Source organism: Dromiciops gliroides, chromosome 3 (genome assembly GCF_019393635.1).
Source record: "Dromiciops gliroides isolate mDroGli1 chromosome 3, mDroGli1.pri, whole genome shotgun sequence".
NCBI lineage: Eukaryota > Metazoa > Chordata > Mammalia > Microbiotheria > Microbiotheriidae > Dromiciops > Dromiciops gliroides.
The window spans coordinates 636,380,178-636,400,292 of record NC_057863.1 but is presented as its reverse complement, the minus strand read 5'-3'; the positions used below and the strand labels follow the sequence as shown (position 1 = coordinate 636,400,292).

Sequence of the window (20,115 nt, the reverse complement as noted above, 5' to 3'; positions counted from 1 at the left end):
TCCCTGAATTGTTATTGCTAAGAGATGGAGAGAAGTCAAGCCCAGCATGGATCAGCTAAACCAGACTTAGTGGTACAAGGATCTTTTCTTTTTTTGCTTTTTTTGTCTTTTTGCAGGGCAATGAGGGTTAAGTGACTTGCCCAGGGTCACACAGCTAGTAAATGTCAAGTGTCTGAGGCCGGATTTGTAGTCAGGTCCTCCTGAATCCAGGGCCAGTGCTTTATCCACTGTGCCACCTGGCTGCCCCCGCAAAGATCTTTTCAACATTGAAATGACACTCATCAGGGAACTTTTATGGACAGTTCCTGAGATAGAAAGAAGACAAGAGAATCTACAGTTCCAGAGTTGTGAGTTGTCTTGGCCGTGTGTGTTCCATATAATGTTTGCTTTATTAATTTGGGGTGTGTGCCCACCCCCTCCCCACAGTCACTGTTTATCAGTGGGATACTGTAATTAAAATTATTGGGTGGCATACTATTTATATATTATGTTCTTGCTTTGTGATTTTAGGAAATGTTTTGCTTAAGAGTAATTGGCTGGTATGTTACTGGCAAACACACCATAGCTCGTGAGAAGTCACCCATGAGTCACCCTAGGATTCTGACAGAGTTGTAGGTTATAGTAAATTCTCTAGAGGACCAATCCCACTTGCCAAAATGTGTGTAGGAAGGGTAAGTAAGCCAGTACCAGCTGAGACAGAGAGAGAGAGAGAGAGAGAGACAGACAGACAGACAGACAGACAGACAGACAGACAGACACAGAGACAGACACAGAGACACAAAGACACAGAGACAGACAGAGACAGAGACAGAGGCAGAGAGACAGAGAGAGAGAGAGACAGAGAGACAGAGACAGAGAGAGGGAGGGAGAGACAGAGAGACAGAGAGACAGAGAGAGCCAGAGAGAGAGTCTGGGGAGATCTGAGGTCAGTGCCCTGCCCAAGTACACAAAGCAATTTCCCCAAGATCTGACAATGGAGGAACCAGGACTACCAGGACTAGATACCAGAGTGTCTGATTCTCTATTCTGGGCCATTTTTGTGGGAAGGATTAAACGAACTCAGGGCATACTGATTATCAATAACCTTGAAAATTTATGTAACCTCTTTCCTTCCTAGACTTTTCAGTTCTACTTATAAGCATACTTTATGCTTCTACTTGTCCTATAAAGCAGAGAAAGAATGGATAGAAAAGATGGTTTTTTGTTTCTTTGTTTTTTGCCCTCAGCTAAATACAGGACTAGAATATGGGTCTAGTGACTAGGGTTCATCCCCTTCCCCTGTCAGAGGCTGGGGGGGGGGGTTGGGGCAGACCTTGAAAATCTCCATTTTGATGGACATAGAATGTATGTCCTAGTTGACAGATGGTGCCAACCCTTCCTACAAGCCCCAATATCCCTCACTAGCCTGAGGATAGAGGTAGGAGAAGATTCATTTTTGCTGCCTCTATTTGGACCCAAGTCCTGAGGAGTAGTTGTCTGGCTCGGGAAGAATTAGGACATGCAGTGAGAGGCAGACCACAGACAAGCTCTGATGCTCTCTTATTCTTCAGGGTATAGTCTCATATACTTCTAGAACTTGTTGGTTCTTACAAATCATTTTACACTCATTATCTCATTTTATCTTTGTGGAATCCCTGGGAAACAGCTCGTGCAAACATTATTCTTCCCATTTTATGCATAACAAAACTGAGGACTTGAGAGGAGGTGAGGACTGGAATCTGAGTCCTCTGCCTCTGGCATTATGCACTTTCACTGATCCACATGCCCTCCTTTTACCTTAGGAAGCATAAATGTTGGTTACTCTTCCAAGTTTAACAGGACCACTCCTTTTTTCCTCTTTCTCAGATTGATTTCCTCAAATCTCCCTTCTTTGGCAGGGTTCTTCCCTAGTCCCTGGGGCTTGAGGGGGAAGAGGGCACAGGGAAAGATGCTGTTGGTGAGAGGGCAAGAAGCCAGGGGGCCTGACATACCTCTGACTTCCTTCCAGTTGTCAGTAGCCACTGGCCAATCTCCCACAATTTCTAAGATTTTTAACAGAGGCTTAGAATCCCGTGATTCAATCAGACCTGAAAGAGAAAATAGAGACACCCCCCCCCAAACACCCAAGGACTCTAAGGGTACAGGAATGCAGTCAGAAACATGAATGACTCATGTGCACATATGTGCACTCATGTGCATACAATCACACTCCATAAAGATACACACAGAAATAGAAACATACACGTGCAGCAAGAGTGGCAATCAATGTGCAAAACAGAAACATGTGAACATTCAACAGACATGGAAATACAAAAATACATAGAAACACACATAGTCCAATGAGATGGCATCGGTAAAGTGCTTAGCATCATGCCTAGAATATAGTAGGTGCTTAATATATGCTTATTCTTACCCCTTATTCCCATAAAACACATACCATGCAAAATAAGTTATAGATACTTAAGACATAGGAAGACAATGCATAAAAATAAACAAAAAATACAAACATACCCCAACATACTATAGTCCTGGAAACACATAATACCCAACACAGAAACAGGCACAATATAGTCATAGAAAAAGACAATATGCAAGCATTTATTAAGTGCTTGCCAGACACTGGGCTAAGCATTGTGGGTATAAAGATGGGCAAAAACACAGCCCCTGCCCTCAATGAGCTCACATTCTAATAGAGGAGATGACACAGAAATGCCTCAGTATAAACAAGTGAATGGAGGGTGGTCTTAAAGAGGAAGGCTCAACCAAAAACAAAACAAAACAAACAAACAAAAAAGAAAAACCGGGCAGCTAGGTGGTGCAGTAGATAAAGCACCAGCCCTGGATTCAGGAGGACCCGAGTTCAAATCCAGCCTCAGACACTTGACACTTAACTAGTTGTGTGACCCTGGGCAAGTCACTTAACCCTCATTGCCCAGCAAAACAAAACAAAACAAACAAAACAAAAAACAAGAAAAAGGCCCAAGTTCTGGGGGAGCTGAGGAGGGCATCCTGCTGAAAGGGGTTTTGGAGCTGAGTCTTGAAGGAAGTCAGGGATTCTAGGAGGCAAAGGTGAGGAAGGAGGGCATCCCAGGCATGGGGGACAGTGACTGCAAAGGCACTGAGGTGGGAGATGGTGGCTAGGAACAGGAGGTAAGGAATGGAGCCAGTCTAGCTGAAGTATAAAGACTCTAGAGGCGAATAAAGTTTAGGAAGACTAGAAAGGAGGAAGGGGCTGAGTTATATAAAGAACTTTAGGAGATATACAGAAACCTACAATGTAGGTATTCAGCAATGTAGACATTCAGCAATACAAGTATCCCAACACCCAAAGACAGACAGCCCTGAGCCCTTTTCCTCTCTCCCCCTGCCGCCCCTTCCTCTCTTGCAAATACTCACTCTATTTCTGGCTTTCATTTTCCCATGGCTAACCCCCAAATTGCCAAAGATAAACCTTGTCAGGGCCATCTCCATGGACACCAGAGTTTATAAAGAGTTTTGCATAATCTCATTTGATCTTCACAATGACTTTTTTTTTTTTTTTGCAGGGCAATAAGGGTCACACAGCTAGTAAGTGTCAAGTGTCTGAGGCTGGATTTGAACTCAGGTCCTCCTGAATCCAGGGCCGGTGCTTTATCCACTGTGCCACCTAGCTGCCCCTTCACAATGACTTTGAAAGACAGGCACTCTAAGTATTACTGACCCCACATTAGAGAAGAACATGGAACCAGTGCATGATCACACAGCTAAGGCTCCAACCTGGCTCTCTGGACTCCCAGGCTGGTCCCCTTGCTCCCATCCCAAGCTGCTCTTGAACTAAGGTCTGAAGACTCACTTAGATGCAGGCACATTTGACCTCTGCTGGTCAGTGGCTGTATCTGGTGCCCTCACTGGAGTGTGTGGGAGTAGCAGGAGCTGCTGTCCAGGACAGAGCCTGTGCCTCTACTTTTTCCCCACCTCCAACCTCCAATGCCCAATCTCCAGTGCCTTGTGGAGTCCCAAGTACTAGCAGAACTAACCACAGGGAGATGGTCCGGTAAGAAGGGGTAGCCTGGATCTGGCCTGTACCATAGTGTTAGCTCCCAGGTGCTCCAGTCCAGATGTTGTTGTCTGTCCCCCCTACACATACCCGTTTCTTCCCCAGCCCTAGCATAACCCCAGACCCAAAGCACAAAAAAGCCAGACATCACTTACTTTCATTCATGCAGGAGCTATAGAGCATCTTTGCTTTCTGGATGGCATTCCGGTCTCCCTCTCTAGGAGTCTCCAGCACACCTGGGGCAGAAGGGAGAGCACAGCTGGATGGAGGAGACAACAGAGAGCCCTGGTCACTTCTGCCTGTGGTGTAGAGCAAGGTCAGGAGGCGGCTATTCCTCAGGAAGGCAGGCGTGATAGAGACTGGCAGAGGTTAAAGCTGCCACCATCCAGAAAATGCATCTCCCTCCATGCTTCGCATGAGTGGAGGGTGAGAAGTGTGGAAAGTTGTATATACTATCAGAATCCTCTGATCTGCTGCTTCGTTCTGCTGAACTAATTTTTCTTACAAGAAATGGCTTCTTGGGTAGGGAAGTGGGGAGTGAGCTATTAAGAAATAAAGAAATGTTGTAGGAACAATAAACTAAAAATAAAACCCATCCTCTTCAGCCAAATTCAGATTCCAGCTCATGGAAACATCAGACATCTGCCTGAGCAGTAAGCCACTCTACTCTGTTGGCATTAGGAGGGCAAAAGCACAGGGGGTGACAGCTGGATTCACTTCTAGTGTGGGAAGGAGGCATCTGCTTGTCTTCTAAAAGATCCTCTCTCCCAGATGTGAGGAAATGAGGGATGGCTAATTTAGGCTAGTCTTCACTTTTATTGTACCATAGGAGTTAGAAGTATTAGAGAGAAGATGGCAGAGGAAAGACATTAAACGCACAGAGCTCCTGACACAATTACCCCCAAAACAGAAGTATTAGAGACTTAAAGATCATTGAATCCAATAGTCCCATTTTAAAGATGAAAAAATTGGGGCTCAGGGAGCCAGTTAATGCTTTGACCAGGGTCACACAGCGCTCACAGAATGGAGATTCAAATCCAGGTCCTTTAACCTCAAATCCAATGCTCTTTGCACTGTTAAGACTGTTTCGAGACTTTTTCAGTGTACTGATCAGTTGTTTTGATTTTCTTCTCTTTTTTTCCCCTTCTGTTTTTGTCTCTAAAATGCTCTTTGTTATATGGAATGGCTCTCTGGGTGGAGAAGAGGGAGGAATAATTGAGGGGACTATAAGAATGTAAAAAACCAAAAGACATTACTAAAAATTTATTTGAAAAAAAAAAAAAAAGATTGGCTTCCTCAAAGAGGTTCAGTGGAAAGAGTGTGAGATTTGAATACAGAGGATTTGTATTCAAATCCTGCCTCTGACACTTCCTCCCTGTGGGACACTAGATAAATCATTTAATCTCTTTAAGACTCAGTTTATTTCTCAAATTATTGGGCTGTACTAGGTGGCTTCTGAGGTGCTTTCCAAGTGTGGAGGTATGACTCTAGGAGCCTGAGGCCTTCCATGTGCAGGGAATGTCTCTTATGTAAGCAGGCACACCTAGAGATTTGTTGACTAATTGGAATCAAGTTTATACCTGCAGACTGCACCTTTGTGCCAAAGGTTGGGTGTAGGCACCTTTGTTATGTTGAGTTGCTGTGGTCTGAAAATGGTAGCATGAGGAAAGTGGTGTTATCACTAGCATACCATATATGTTATGAATGGGCCATCAGTGTGGTGGAAAGAGAGCTGCATTGGGAGTCAGAGCACCTGGGTTCAAGATCCACCTGTGCCACTAACTAGCTGGGTGTCCTTGGGCAATTAATTTCATCTGTTTAGCCCTTGGTTTCCTCAACTGTATAATGAGGGGAGTTGTATGACTCCCCTCCAGCTCTGGATATATGAGAAATTATCTACCACCACCACCACCACCACCCCCCATTTCAACACAAAGTCACTGTTTGTCATGGGGAGACCCACTACCATGAGCCCAAGCTGTGACTCCTGGTCAGAACCCCTTCTGCCCCTCACCTTTGAGTATAATTTCCAGCTCATCTCGCAGGTTATCAAAGATGCTGTATCGGGAGCTGCTCTCGGGAATCACATGACGGTTGATCCAGCCCCCACAGGCATACTGGTAAAAGTCATTACAAGGTTCACTGGTAGGGTCCATGTTCTGGATGATCCTAGAAGCTGTCCACCACAAGGTCAGATATTTGAGATAATGGGGATCCTGGAATCCAAGACCGAGACCTGAAAAGGTCTTGACTTCAAGTCTAACTAGTGCGCAAACACCGGAGGTGAACAGGCCAAAAGAAGCCTTTCCTTGGTAGGGGTATTTCCCACCCTCCTCTTTTCTCCAGGGCAATGATCACTGCCAAGGAATGTCTCGGGGTTGGGGGTGGGGGTTGAATACTTGAGCACAGTGTGTATCCCAGAAGGGCATTCTCTTTGGTTGATTGAATACTCCCAGAAAAGAGCATTGAAATCAACTGAACATTCTCTGTTAAGTGGAAAATGCTTTTATCCTTATTAATAATAGCTAGCTAGTGTAAGATTTACAAAGTGCTTTCTTTACGTCATCTTATTTGATTCTCACAAGACTTCTGCCAAGTATATTCTCCCCACTTTACCGATGAGGAAACAAAGGCTAAGGGAAGTTCAATAATTTACTCAGTTAGATGATGATGAGAGTGGAGGGAGTTTCATTTAAAAACAAAATAGCTCAAGGATTTGGGGACAGGTCTTTGGCTCAGTCCACATCCAACACTGGGACAGCTAGGTGGTGCAGTGGAGAGAATGCTGGCCTTGAAATTGGGAGGATCTAAGTTCAAATCTCACCTTGTAAACCACCACTTAAAAAAAAATCACTATGGAGGGGCAGCTAGGTGGTGCAGTGGATAGAGCACCAGCCCTGGATTCAGGAGGACCCGAGTTCAAATTCAGCCTCAGACACTTGACACTTACTAGCTGTGTGACCCCGAGCATGTCACTTAACCCTCATTGCCCCACAAAATAAATAAAGAAACAAATAAACGAACAAATAAATAGATAAATGCCTGTTTGAGTGATTGATTGGTTGATTGGAAAGGAATGGAGGAAGAGGACAAGCATTTATTACATGCTTAGTGTGTACTAGTTGCTAGGTTAAGCACTTTACAGATGTTATCTCATCCAGTCTTCACAACCATACCAGGAGGGACTGCAATTGCTATTGTTATTGCTATTCTCATCCTTTTACTGTTGAAGAAACTGAGGCAGACATCTGGTAAACAGCTGGGGCTATATTAGATGTGGACTGAGTCAAGGGACACACCCTGAAACTCTTTAAGATTTAACTTGCAAACCTAATGCCCCCTACCTCACCAAACTTTCTTGTCATTTGTCATTTCTCCTCACAGCATCTGTGTGCATCTGTGTGTTGCATGTTGTCTTTCCCTATAGAATGTAAACTCCTTTCATCTTTGTACCTCCAATGCCCAGAATAATACCTCCTACATAGTTGGTGCCTAATAAATGCTTCTTGGTTGATTGGTTGTATATGGGTAATTAAAGGTCCTTGATAATCAGAGGTTTTCTATACAGCTGCAGATCCCACTTATCTAATCAACATGCTGACCAGGCAAACCCCCAAAGCATCCTCCCTGATAAACATAGAAACTATGCTAACCAACCCCCAAGCTGACTGGTTTACTCTTCCATCAGGAAGAAGAGCAATCTAGAAGCTGTCTGAGCCTATAATGGCCTAACTCTTCCCTGAAGCATAGCGGGAGCTGTCAGGCAATCTAATCAGGCTGTTGGTCAACAAGCATTTACTATGTGTCGGGCACAGTCTAAGTGCTGAGGACACAAAAAGGGGCAAAAATATTTTCCCTCATTTCTAGTGGGGGAGACAACATACTATCAACTAAAGTACATAGAAGATCTATACAGAATAGGTGGAAGTTATTTCAGAGGGAGGACAGTAGCAATGGGCAGTCATGAGATCTCATAGACCTCTCTGATATTGCCTCGAGATATCGCAAATCATAGCTCTTGAGCTTGAGGAGACTTCAGAGGCCACCTGGTCCAAACTCTTCAATTTTACAGAGAAGGAAACTGAGGCAAGGGAGGTCATGACTCACACTTCAAGGTCATAGAGGTAGCATCAGAGACAGAGTTTCAACTCAGGTCAGAGCCAGTGACCTCTCCACTGTATGCCACTTTTAACCGTGTTCTACTGAGTCCTAGATGCCTTCATCTCAGATAGATTTTTGCTGGTACCAAGAGAAAGCAGAACTGACTGTCCCACCCATGTATTCTTATCAAAGGACTTTGGCTTCACTCCTTCCAATTTATCCAGAGAGCATTAGTTGGGGATCTAGAGATGCAGTGCTTTGGATAATAGACGGAAGGAAACAAGAGATCAAGACATAACCAATGGGAAGCACATTCACTCCAAAGGGATCTTTGCAACATCAGTAGAAAGCATGGAAAGTTTAACATCTTTTTCTACCTGCTTCCCCCCAACCCTTCACCATATCTTGTCATTTGCTAAATCTTATGTGCAGCACCTCTCACATCCATCCCTTTCTTTCCATCCATATGATTATCAGCCTAGTTCTGAGTTAATGACTCTATTTAATACTATTTTTTTTTGTTTGCTGGTCAATGTGGGTTAAGTGACTTGCCCAGGGTCACACAGCTAGTAAGTGTCAAGTGTCTGAGACCAAATTTGAATTCAGGTCCTCCTGAAATGAGGGCCAGTGCTTTATCCACTACGCCACCTAGCTGCCCCCTCTATTTAGTACCAAACTCTGATTTGATTCTAAATGTTCACATTAAAAATTTAATGATCTGGGGGCAGCTGGTGCAGTTCTCTTTCCCTCTTTCCTCTCTCTGCCTTCCTTGCTGTTTCTTTTCTTTTCCCTCCTTTGCTTTCTTCCTCCCTCCTTCCCTCTCTTTTCACCCTTTCCCTCCTCCTCTTTTCCCTTTGCTTCTCCCCTCCATTTTCTCCTCTCCCTCTCTATTCTCCTCCCCCTCTCTCCTCTCTTCTACTCTCCTGTCCCCTCTCCCTCCCCCTCCCTTTCCTTCTCTTCTTCCCCTCTTCTTTCTTCTTCGTCTTCTTCTTCTCCTTCTCCTTCTTCTTCTTCTTCTTCTTCTTCTTCTTCTTCTTCTTCTTCTTCTTCTTCTTCTTCTTCTTCTCCTCCTCCTCCTCCTTCTTCTCCTTCTCCTTCTCCTCCTCCTTCTTCTCCTTCTTCTCCTTCTCCTTCTCCTTCTTCTTCTTCTTCTTCTTCTTCTTCTTCTTCTTCTTCTTCTTCTTCTTCTTCTTCTTCTTCTTCTCCTCCTCCTTCTTCTCCTTCTCCTCCTCCTTCTTCTCCTTCTCCTTCTCCTTCTCTTTCTTCTTCTTCTTCTTCTTCTTCTTCTTCTTCTTCTCCTTCTCCTTCTTCTTCTTCTTCTTCTTCTTCTCCTTCTCCTTCTTCTTCTTCTCCTTCTCCTTCTCCTCCTTCTCCTTCTTCTTCTTCTTCTTCTTCTTCTTCTTCTTCTTCTTCTTCTTCTTCTTCTTCTTCTTCTTCTCTCTCTCTCTCTCTCTCTCTCTCTCTCTCTCTCTCTCTCTCTCTCTCTCTCTCTCCTCAAATTAACTTGGGTTATCTATCCATTTGCGTGGCAAATTATATCCCCCCTCCTGCAATAAAATTCACATTCTTTGAAAATACAAATTTCCTTTCTGTCTTTGTATATTCAGAACCTGGAGCAGTGCCTGGAACATAGTAGGTACTTTAGAAATGTTCAGTTGAATTTACTGACATGACTGAGCAATAATGTGTCATAGTGGAAAGAATCCTAGATTAGGAAAGACCACCAAACTAGGAGTCAGGAGACTTTGGCTCTAGTTCCTTACCAGCTACTAACCTTAGACAGTAATGGAAGCTTAGCCCAGGAGAGCATATGGGAGGCCTAGTGCCTAGCAAATTGCAGGGCTAGGATTTGAACCTATGCCTTTGTCCCCCAGTCTGGTGGCTCTTCCTTTGTGCCAGTATGCTTCTAAGCTTTTTCTGCCATCGACCAATCAACAAGCACTTATTAATTATCTACTATGTCCCAAAGTTTCCACTTATTCATCCATCCATTCATTTGTTCGTTCATTCATTCATTCATTCATTCATTTGTTCATTCATGCGTTAATTTGTTCATTCATTTGTTTGTTCACTTGTTCACCTGAGGAGTCTACATTGTGTTGGGGGAAATCATAGGCACATATAAAAGCATGAAATTCAATAGTGCCTGGCACATAGTAGGCACTCAAAAATTCTGTCATTCCAAGAGAGAGAGGTGAGGAGGAAAAGCATCACAGTCCTAGGAGATAGTTTTAGCAAAGGCATGGTTGGGAATATGTAGTGCTGTATATAGGGAATATCCTTGTTCATGACAGCTTGGCTAGACCATAAGGGAAATAATACATAACAAGGCTGGAAAATTAGGTTGGGGGAAGGTGGTAAAAGGCCCTAAAAGCCAAATGCATGACTTACCATTTGATCCTGGAAGCAATAGGGGGCCAATAGAGTGTTTAGAACCGGAGGATGACATACTCAGACCTATACTTTGGTAGCTATGTGGAAGATGGATAGGAGAGAGTAGAGATTTGAGCTTAGGAGGCCAAGTGAGAGATTACTGCAGTGGTCCAGGTTAGAGATGATGAAAGAAAGGTTGAACTGGATCTGGAGAGGTCAACTTTTAGGAGTCTGTGTGGGAGCCAAGGCAACCAGCCACTTATCCCAGGAACTTCGTCAGCTCAGCAACCAATTACCCTCCTGACAAGCTCTGGTTTTATCTTTAACTGAGATAGATGGTAAATCATCCCTATGTTGAAGCCTATTCTAAGAGTAGGTGCCAGTCCAATATGGCTACACTGGAGGGGTGGAGGTACACTCACCATTAAATTCAGAGGGATCTTCTAAACCAAGTTTAATTTCAATGCCTTCTTTTTTATTTCAATCCCTTCTTGAGGGGTAGACAGAGGGGACATTTACTTACCTGCTATCACACAACCAGGGTGGACACAGATTTCTTCAAAATTGGTAGCAATTCTGGGGTCTGTAAGAGGCAAATAGGAAAAAATAAACATATGGAAACAGGATGTTCTCCTGGGGAGGAGCAAAGATGTTGCCAAGGGGAAGTCTAAGGGGGGAAGAGGATAAGGAAAGGAACATATATTTTAAGCTAGAAGGGACCTCTGAAACAATGTAGTCCAATCTCCTCATTTTACAGGTGAGGAAATAGAGTCTCAGAGATGTGAAATGTTGGGATTTGAACCCAGGTCTTCAGAACTACAAATTCACTTTCTCAAGGGCCCCTAACCTGTGCTTTGCTAGTGGTGTCAGGCCAGTAGGAACATCGAGGATGGCAACCTAGGCACCATCCTGATTCACCAGACCTCAGGGAGGACTTCATATAGAGTTGAACAGTCTTTTCCAGGGGACAATGCCAACTGATTTTGCTTTGGAAAAGTCTAGGAGGATAAACAGAAGCCAATCAGGACGGTCTGAGCTTATGGGGCTCCAGCAGAGTGTCTTCTCAAATTTAACCTCCCTAACTCCATCTGCCTCCCCACTTGTCTGAAGCCCTGGGGTCACCTCTGGAATTTTGTCTTTACTTAGATTGTGCCCTCCTCTTTGGGATTTCTCTACCTTCTCTTCTTATACATCCTGTAAGGTCCAGATAGAGCCATAATGAATACTATCTGTGCCCACAGGAAGTGAGGAGCTCTCCTGGGGTACATACAGCCTCCAAGGCTAGGGGAACAGTAAGATACTATCCAACAGCTTCTTACCTTAACTATTCTTGCTGACAAAGAATTAATCTCAGTTGCTTCTATGCTGTTTGAGGATCAAAAGTCCTGTTACTGCCCCCTCTAAATTTCAGCAACATAGGTCAATGCCCCTATTTCCTTGTCTTAGTTATTGTTTTTGTCTCTTTTTTTTTTTCCCACAAAGCCTTCCCATGATTCCCACATTGGTCTTTCGCTGCTTAGAGTTCTAATGGTGAAGACACACAATTCAGCATGAGCAGTACAATTTTGTTTGTGAGGAGCAGCATAAAACTAGCAGCTATATCAGCCTTACCTGCTGCCTTTTCAGCTTTATGCCCAAGTCAGGCACTTACATAGAAATTAAGGAAGAGCCTTCTCACTTGAGCACTTTGAAATCTTGCTGAGTAGAGACCCTGGAATAATTTGAAGGGGACCCAGATCTGGATCAAATTTGCTTCTTTTAGTAAAATGCAAGAGGTAGGTGGAGCCAGTGAGAAGGTGCTTTCCCACCCCCATCATACCAGTTAGTTCCCAGGCATGTCACTTTGGGAGCAAGACTGGAAATGGGTCAGGTAGCACAAGTGGACCTGACAATTTTGACCCTTCTTCTCACCAATAGTCCAAATCAATGTGCCCCCTAAATTATACTATCAAAGCCATTCCTCCCCTCTGAAGCCTTCCCATATGGCCTCCATTCAAAGTGACCTCTTCTTCTTCTGGGTTCCTAGAACATTTACTGTTTGCACACCTTTATCTGGCATTTAAGATATGTTGTATCATTATGGGAGTGAATGCCTTGCCTTCCCCAAATAGACTGGAAAATGTGGTCTCTGTCTTAATTTTCTCTTTTTCACTGGGAAGCACCATGGCTTGCATCCAGTAGGTGGTCATTTTTTAATTAATTATATTTTCCAGCTGTTTCTTATGTCTATATCTGGACTTTTTTTTTTTGGTGGGGCTATGAACGTTAAGTGACTTGCCCAGGGTCACACAATATATATATATATATATATATGTATGTATGTATATGGGCTTTCTTTCTAATCACTCCCTAAGTTTCTTAAGGGTAGCGAAAATCTCTTCTAGCCCTCCTGTCCCCCCAATAGGGCTTAGCACAAGCTTGGACACAAGAAAGCTGTTCAATAAAAGCCTTAGGGGCAGCTAGGTGGTGCAGTAGATAGTGCACCAGCCCTGGAGTCAGGAGGACCTGAGTTCAAATCTGGCCTCAGACACTTGACACTTACTAGATGTGTGACCCTGGGCAAGTCACTTAACCCCAATTGCCTCACAAAACAAAACAAAAGCCTTAGAGGATGATTTTGACTTTTCTGTAGCACAAGGGTGTGTGTGTGTGTGTGTGTGTGTGTGAGAGAGAGAGAGAGAGAGAGAGAGAGAATCCACCAGGTGGCTCTCTCTCTCTCTCTCTCTCTCTCTCTCTCTCTTGTTATTTTTCAGTCTTGCTCCTGGGTTGACTTGCATGATAATCAAGTTATTATGGGGGTTGTACACTCTAGTAGCATTAATGGTGACTAAGAGAAATTAGTGGCCATGGCCACAATGCCCACAGAGACATGCTCTGTTTGGTAAATGTAGCTGCTTCCCAGGTGAGCTTACTCAGGACTATGCTTATAACAGGCAGGAAAAGGGCTACCTTCAAAATCTCGTCTTACAAAAGTCTTCTCTTCTCTTGGGATATAGAACGAAATGGGAAAGAGCAGCAGTGGCTTCCCTAGGGAAAAACAGAAGACTTAGCTAATCTCCAGGCTTAAAGAATTTAGATCCCACCATCCTTGGACAATTACCTCTGGGACTGTCCCACCTCCTGGTCAGTTTTCACTGGTATCCTCTATATTCGGGGCTGGTGAGCTACCCTATTGAAACAAAAACTTTAAAATAATAAGGACTTTGCCTTCCCAGATGATCCAGGGAACTGTATATTATGAGACAGGTCCAAATCTACTCATATGATACCACCAACACATACTCTTTTTGTTTGTTTGTTTTTGTTTTTGTTTTTGTTTTTGTTTTTGCAGGGCAAAGAGGGTTAAGTAACTTGCCCAGGGTCACACAGCTGGTAAGTGTCAAGTGTCTGAGGCTGGATTTGAACTCAGGTCCTCCTGAATCCAAGGCCGGTGCTTTATCTACTGCACCACCTAGCTGCCCCCAACACATACTCTTTAATGACACAGTGATACTGGTCTCTGGCTGTTCCACAAACAAGATGCTCTATCTCTTGGCTCCAGGGATTCTCTCTGGCTGTCCTACATGCCTGGGATGCTCTTCTTCCTCTACTCCAACTACTGACCTCTCTGGCTTCCTTTAAACTCCAACCAAAATAACATGTTTTACTGGAAGTCTTTCCCAACCCTTCTTAATTTTAGTGCCTTCCTCTCTTGATTATTCCCTATTTATGTTGTATAAAGCTTGCTTTGTATATATTTGTTTGCATGTTGTCTACCTAATTCAATTGTAAGCTCCGGGGCATCTAGGTGGTGCAGTGGATAAAGCACTGGCCCTGGATTCAGGACTCCCTGAGTTCACATCCGGCCTCAGACACTTGACACTTAACTAGCTGTGTGACCCTGGGCAAGTCACTTAACTCTCATTGCCCTGCAAAAACAAAAACAAAACAAAACAAAAAACACAATTGTAAGCTCCTATCACAGTGCCTGGAAGATAGTAGGTGCTTAATAAATATTTAATGACTGCTTGGTTAACAATAATAGATAATCACTGAACAAGCTGCCTGAAAATGGTGTAACATCTATATTGCCTTTATTATTACAAAGCTTCTGACTTATGGTTTATGCAGGAACTGCAAATACATAAAATAAACCCAAGTATAGTGAGTAGAATAGAGCCTATTTGATAAACTTTTAAAACACTCTGCTGACACAATAATGACAAGAAGAATTCATATTAAAATCTGACATTTTGTTGTGAAACATTCTAAACTCATTATGGTGCTTCCTAGCCTTAAATCCACGATAATTTCACCTAAATAAAACTAAGTATGACTTTCAAATTAAAGAGGGAATCAAATCAAAACATTTCTTTAATCACATTAGGTACAAAACTATTTGACTCCCCTGAGAAAGTACAATAAATAGCTTATACATACTATGAAATCTTTCTCCAATTATATCAAAATGTTTGGACTCAGCAAGTGTAAAATTCTTAATGCATACCAAGGAAAGATAGAGACTACAGGCTTCGGGCTTGAATCCAGAGATCAAACTGAACCAAAAGAAGAAGGCAAGATTTACAAATATTTTGGCCTCCTTCAGGCAGTACACAATGAAACATGAACCTATCAAAGTGAAATCTATTTCTAAACATGTTAAGAGACCTACTGGCATCCTAAACTCAAAGCTCAATGAGAAGGGTACATTTAAACCAACCAATGCCTCCATGATACCATTCAGTTTATAATTTTGGATCCACGAAATGGACTACACAAATTTAGAAAGTATTCTAACAAAACCTACACAATATTAGCAAACCATAAGACTCACCATTCTAAGGCAAATTAACTTTGGCTTAGCAAAAAGGAGGAGGAAGATTTAGACATATTCTCAGAGCATGTGGCAAACAAATAATAAAAAACTATAAAAACCTACCTTCCTTGAGCAATAGTAAAGGCTAATAATAGGTACTTGGGGAATTTAACCCAAAGTAGTTTATCACTGGATGAAAGATATGAAAGTGCTAAGATCTAAGAATGAAATCTAAAGGTCCTATATAAGCAACAGCCACATGACCTCTATTAATAAAATGCCATTAAAGATACATCAGACAAATGGCTGAATCCAGTGGATGTTTTCATAGAAATGTAAAGGTTTATAACAGTTAGTTGGGGTCAGATTACTTACCCAAGAAAAGTTACAAGACCCTAGATTTATTCATAGATGAAGCCTATGAAGTAAAATGGTAATAACTGTGTAACATAACCTTGCAGATTGAGAAATTTTATATCTCCCAGAGACCTAGAAATACCTAATCAGTGACCTAAAACCATGCACCAGAAGCTTACTATATTTCATAAATTAACAGCTTACAAATCCCCCATACCAAAAATACAGACCTTAAAATATCTTTGAGAATTCAACAAACAAAATGTATTGGAGTCAGAGCATAATCACAAACAAAACTGTTGTCCACCATCATCCAGACGTAACACTGACCCATTATACTTTTGGAACAATCGATTAATCAATAAACATTTGTTAAGTACCTACTATGTTCCAGGCAATATGTTAAATGTAGGGATACAAAGAAAGGTAAAAGTCAGTTCCTGTTTTCACTATGCCTAATACTCATAACCTCCAATAGAAAATATAGAGACCTAGAAAAGGAAATTGAAATCATGTGGGAAGAAGGAGACATATAAATCCCATCCCTAACATCCTGCCTGCTATTGGAGTTGCCCAGAATATACTTCCAGTGAGCCTGAAGATGAGCTTACATTCCAATAATTTTATTCAATGATTAAAAAGCAGTTATTTTACTCACCTGTGCAATTCCATGGAACATGAAATATAAAAGAATAATTTCAAGATATTGATTTGTTTGTTCTAGAACTGTTTCTAGCTTAACTCCATAAAAGCTGAGAATTTGATAATAATAATAATGCAACATTTTATAGTGGTTTTCAAGTTTACAAAGTACTTTATTCCCTGCCTTCTTTGAGAAGCAGTGAACTGTATCGTTTTTCCCATTTTATAAAAGTGGAACTCAGATACTTGACACTTACTAGCTGTGTGACCCTGGGCAAACCACTTAACCCCTATTGCCTCACAAAACTAACTAACTAACTAACTAACTAACTAACTAACTAACTAACTAACTAACTAACTAGATAGATAGATAGATAGATAAATGAATAAATAAATAAATGATTGAATAAATAAATAGATAGATAAATAAATAAGTAGAAGCTATAGTTTAGAGAAGCAAAATTACTTTCTTAGGGTCACAGAGCTAAGAAGTGTCAGAGCCAGGACTGAAGCCCACATTGTCTGGCCCTAACACTACTCTTTGCATCCAAATATGTGGCTTTATACCTGAAGAGGGTGTAGTTGGAATGGGAAGAAAACTGCTTTGGGAATCAGAGGACCTGGAGATGAATACCACCTTTGGGTTTACAAACTAGATAACCTTGAACAAGTATCTTTCTTTGATGGTCCTTAACTTCCCAGAATCACAAAATTTTAGAGTTGGAAAGATTGTCCACTTGTCTGCTCACTAGGCCATCATCTGGTTCCCGGAAAACTGGCCATCCCATGTCCTCTTGAAGACTTCTAACGAAGGCAAAAATAACAGGGCTGAATTGAATCTGCAAAATGTGGGGGTTGAACAAAATGATCTTCAGGGTCATTTGTAAGCTCTCAATCATATGATATAATGAGAGCTGTTACAAAGTATGGCAGTTTATGCAAGGCTGAAATATTTTTTGTCCCATGCCATCCTGAAGCATGGAGTTGGTATGGACCTTAGTTGCTTTCTAGTTCAAGTATCTCCAGCCATGAATCTTTTTTCCAACATACCCAACAAGTTCTCATCCAGCCTTGGCTTGAATCCAAAACCAATCTTTCACATAATTAAAAACAAATATATGAGGGAGAAGCGATCCCAGTCACCTCCTTTACCAATCACAAGTTGAGAGCAGTGTTTCACGGAAAATGATTCTGGCTGAGGCTGAAGTTAGCAGAAGATGCAATCTGGCCATACTGGGTCTTCTTCCAGTGGAGGAGGGAGTGACATATAGACAGAAATCATTAGAAAAACTGAGGAATCCATAAGAAATGCCTCTAATTCTCAAGGAATTCTTTCAACCACTGTTTATTTATGATTGGAAGATTCAAAGGTCCTGGGGGTGGGGTGGGGGTGTGGAGGGTCTTTTTACCTTAGATTGAGGCATCCGTGAAGGATTCCAGATTTTATTGTTTTCCAGGTCATAAAGTATTCCTACCTCTCATCACCGCAGCCACTCAGAATTACCCAACATTTCTAGGAAGGACTGGTTTCCTTGTAACTGTTTCATATACATTTTCATCTTTTATGACTAGAAACAACCTTGAGATCTGCGGGGGTGGCAGTGAAGGGGTTTAATTCACATTGCCTTGTAACTTTTTTTATCTTGTGTTTTTTATGCTTTGTAGAGTGTAGGCATGAAGCTACATAATGTCTTTCCTGATTGCCTCTCCAGCTGCTTATATCTTTCCTACCTCCTTCCTCTCCCCCCTGAACACATTTACTTTGTATTCATGTTGGACAGTTTTATATAAACTTATATAAGGGGGCAACTCTTCACAGTTCACTTGCCTGGAGCATAAGGCTGCTTATGTTGTCTCCCCTCATCACACTGTACCATCTTTAGCGCTGGGTCTGTTGTTTTCTTTCTGTTTCTATATCCTTACTATCTGGTCCATTAAATAGGTGCTTAATCCATGCTTGTTTGATTAATTGATAATGGCTGGCATTTATTGATTGCCTTCGGGTTTTCAAAGCACTGGATATATGTTATTCAAGGTATGACTCACGAGCACAAATGATTAGAATATTTGCTATTACGAGACAGATATGCAATTAGTGATTTAGAAGTTCTATGTCAAATCTCAGGATGAAAATTGATACTAATGGGGCAGCTAGGTGGCACAGTGGATAGAGCACCTGCCCTGGAGTCAGGAGGACCTGAGTTCAAATTCAGCCTCAGACACTTAACACTTACTAGCTGTGTGACCCTGGGCAAGTCACTTAACCCCAATTGCCTCACCAAAAAAAAATGATACTAATGGGTGAATCAGCAAAGATTCCCTGGAGGATGTGCCATTTAGCTTGGTCTTTTTTTTTTCATTTTCTTTCTTTCTTTCCTTCCTTCTTTCTTTCTTTCTTTCTTTCTTTCTTTCTTTCTTTCTTTCTTTCTTTCTTTCTTTCTTTCTTTCTTTCTTTCTTTCTTCCTTCCTTCCTTCCTTCCTTCCTTCCTTCCTTCTTTTCTTTCTTTTGCAGGGCAATGAGGGTTAAATGACTTGCCTATGGTCACACGGCTAATAAGTGTTAAGTGTCTGAGGCAAGATTTGAATTCAGGTCCTCCTGAATCCAGGGCCGGTGGTTTATCCACTGTGCCACCTAGCTACCCCATAGGGTGGTCTTTAAGTGATGGCTTGCAAGTCAAGAGTGAAAAGGTGGAGGTAGAGAAGGCATTCTAGAGCTAGGGAAGTGTCTGAGCAGAGGCAGGAGAGCATGATGCCACATCCAAAGGTCAGAGAGCAGTTCTGTTTGGCTCCAGTGTGGATAGGAGTTACAATAGATAAGGCATCAAATGCCACAACTTATCCAACTGCCTTTCCCAAGGAGTGGATAACCAACACAGTCCAAGCACAGCATAACAGTGGAATAAAGTGCCTGGGTTGCCAACTACTACCCTCATGCTGCCTGGGTAAGGCAGTTTGGTTGTTGCAGTAGATAGAAATCTTGCCTGGATTCAGCAAGATATGAGTTCAGATCCTATCTCAGATACTTCCTAGCCATTGGACCCTGATCAAGTTACCTCCTTTCTGCCTACCTCAGTTTCCCCATCTATAAGATGGGAAAAATAGAAGCACCCATCTCCTAGAGTTGTTGCGAAGATCAAATGAGGTAATATTTGTAAAAGCCCTTAGCACAGTACTTGGCACATAGTAGGTAATCAAAAATGCTTATTCCCTTCCCTTTACCCTTCCCAGCCACACTCACTCCACCCTCTCTTAAATGCTTTCTAGAAATCTTTATGGAACTAGGATTATTGGATCATGACTACTTAGGGTTGGAAAAAACCTTGGAGTCCATATGGTCCAACCCCCTCCTTTGACAGGTGAGGAAACTGAGGCCTATAAAGTCAAAGGACCTTGTCTAGGTCACACAAGAAGTGGCAGAGCTGAGATTTGAACTCAGGTTCCAGGAATCCAAGTTTATTGATCTTTCCATTGCATAAGGCTAAAAGAAAATCCTGCTTGAAATAAGTGTCTTTCACTAAGTCTCTGAACTGGGCATACCCTTTGACCCCGAAATACCACCATTAGGCTCCAGTTACTACCACTGTAAAAGGAGAGGAAGCATCAAGATGACCTCAAAGGACCTTTCCAACTCTAGATCCAGGCTCATATGATTCTCTTCCCATTCCCCAAAGTGGAATGGGCTGTCTTGTGAGCTAGAGGGTTTCCCTCTGCTAGAGGTCTCCAAGAAGAAATTGGAAGATCACTTCTTGGGGATATTGTAGATGTTTTTGTTTTTTGTTTTGTTTTGTTTTGGTGAGGCAACTGGGGTTAAGTGACTTGCCCAGGGTCACAC

The 20,115-nt window shown here is 42.3% G+C and overlaps 1 protein-coding gene across 2 annotated transcripts in view; it reads right to left on the bottom strand.

The window, feature by feature from the left end:
• Positions 1 to 20,115, bottom strand: part of MMEL1 (membrane metalloendopeptidase like 1) — a 56,420-nt gene that overhangs the window by 30,501 nt on the left and 5,804 nt on the right. The window contains exons 3-7 of one of the 2 annotated variants that reach the window (XM_043990654.1): positions 13,439 to 13,516; positions 11,013 to 11,072; positions 6,030 to 6,191; positions 4,171 to 4,251; positions 1,971 to 2,066 (exon numbers count right to left, since the gene is read on the bottom strand). In XM_043990654.1, the coding sequence (XP_043846589.1) occupies positions 1,971 to 2,066; positions 4,171 to 4,251; positions 6,030 to 6,191; positions 11,013 to 11,072; positions 13,439 to 13,516 (477 nt within the window). The remainder of the gene's footprint in view (positions 1 to 1,970; positions 2,067 to 4,170; positions 4,252 to 6,029; positions 6,192 to 11,012; positions 11,073 to 13,438; positions 13,517 to 20,115) is intronic. The other variant, XM_043990655.1, reaches the window with a different exon arrangement.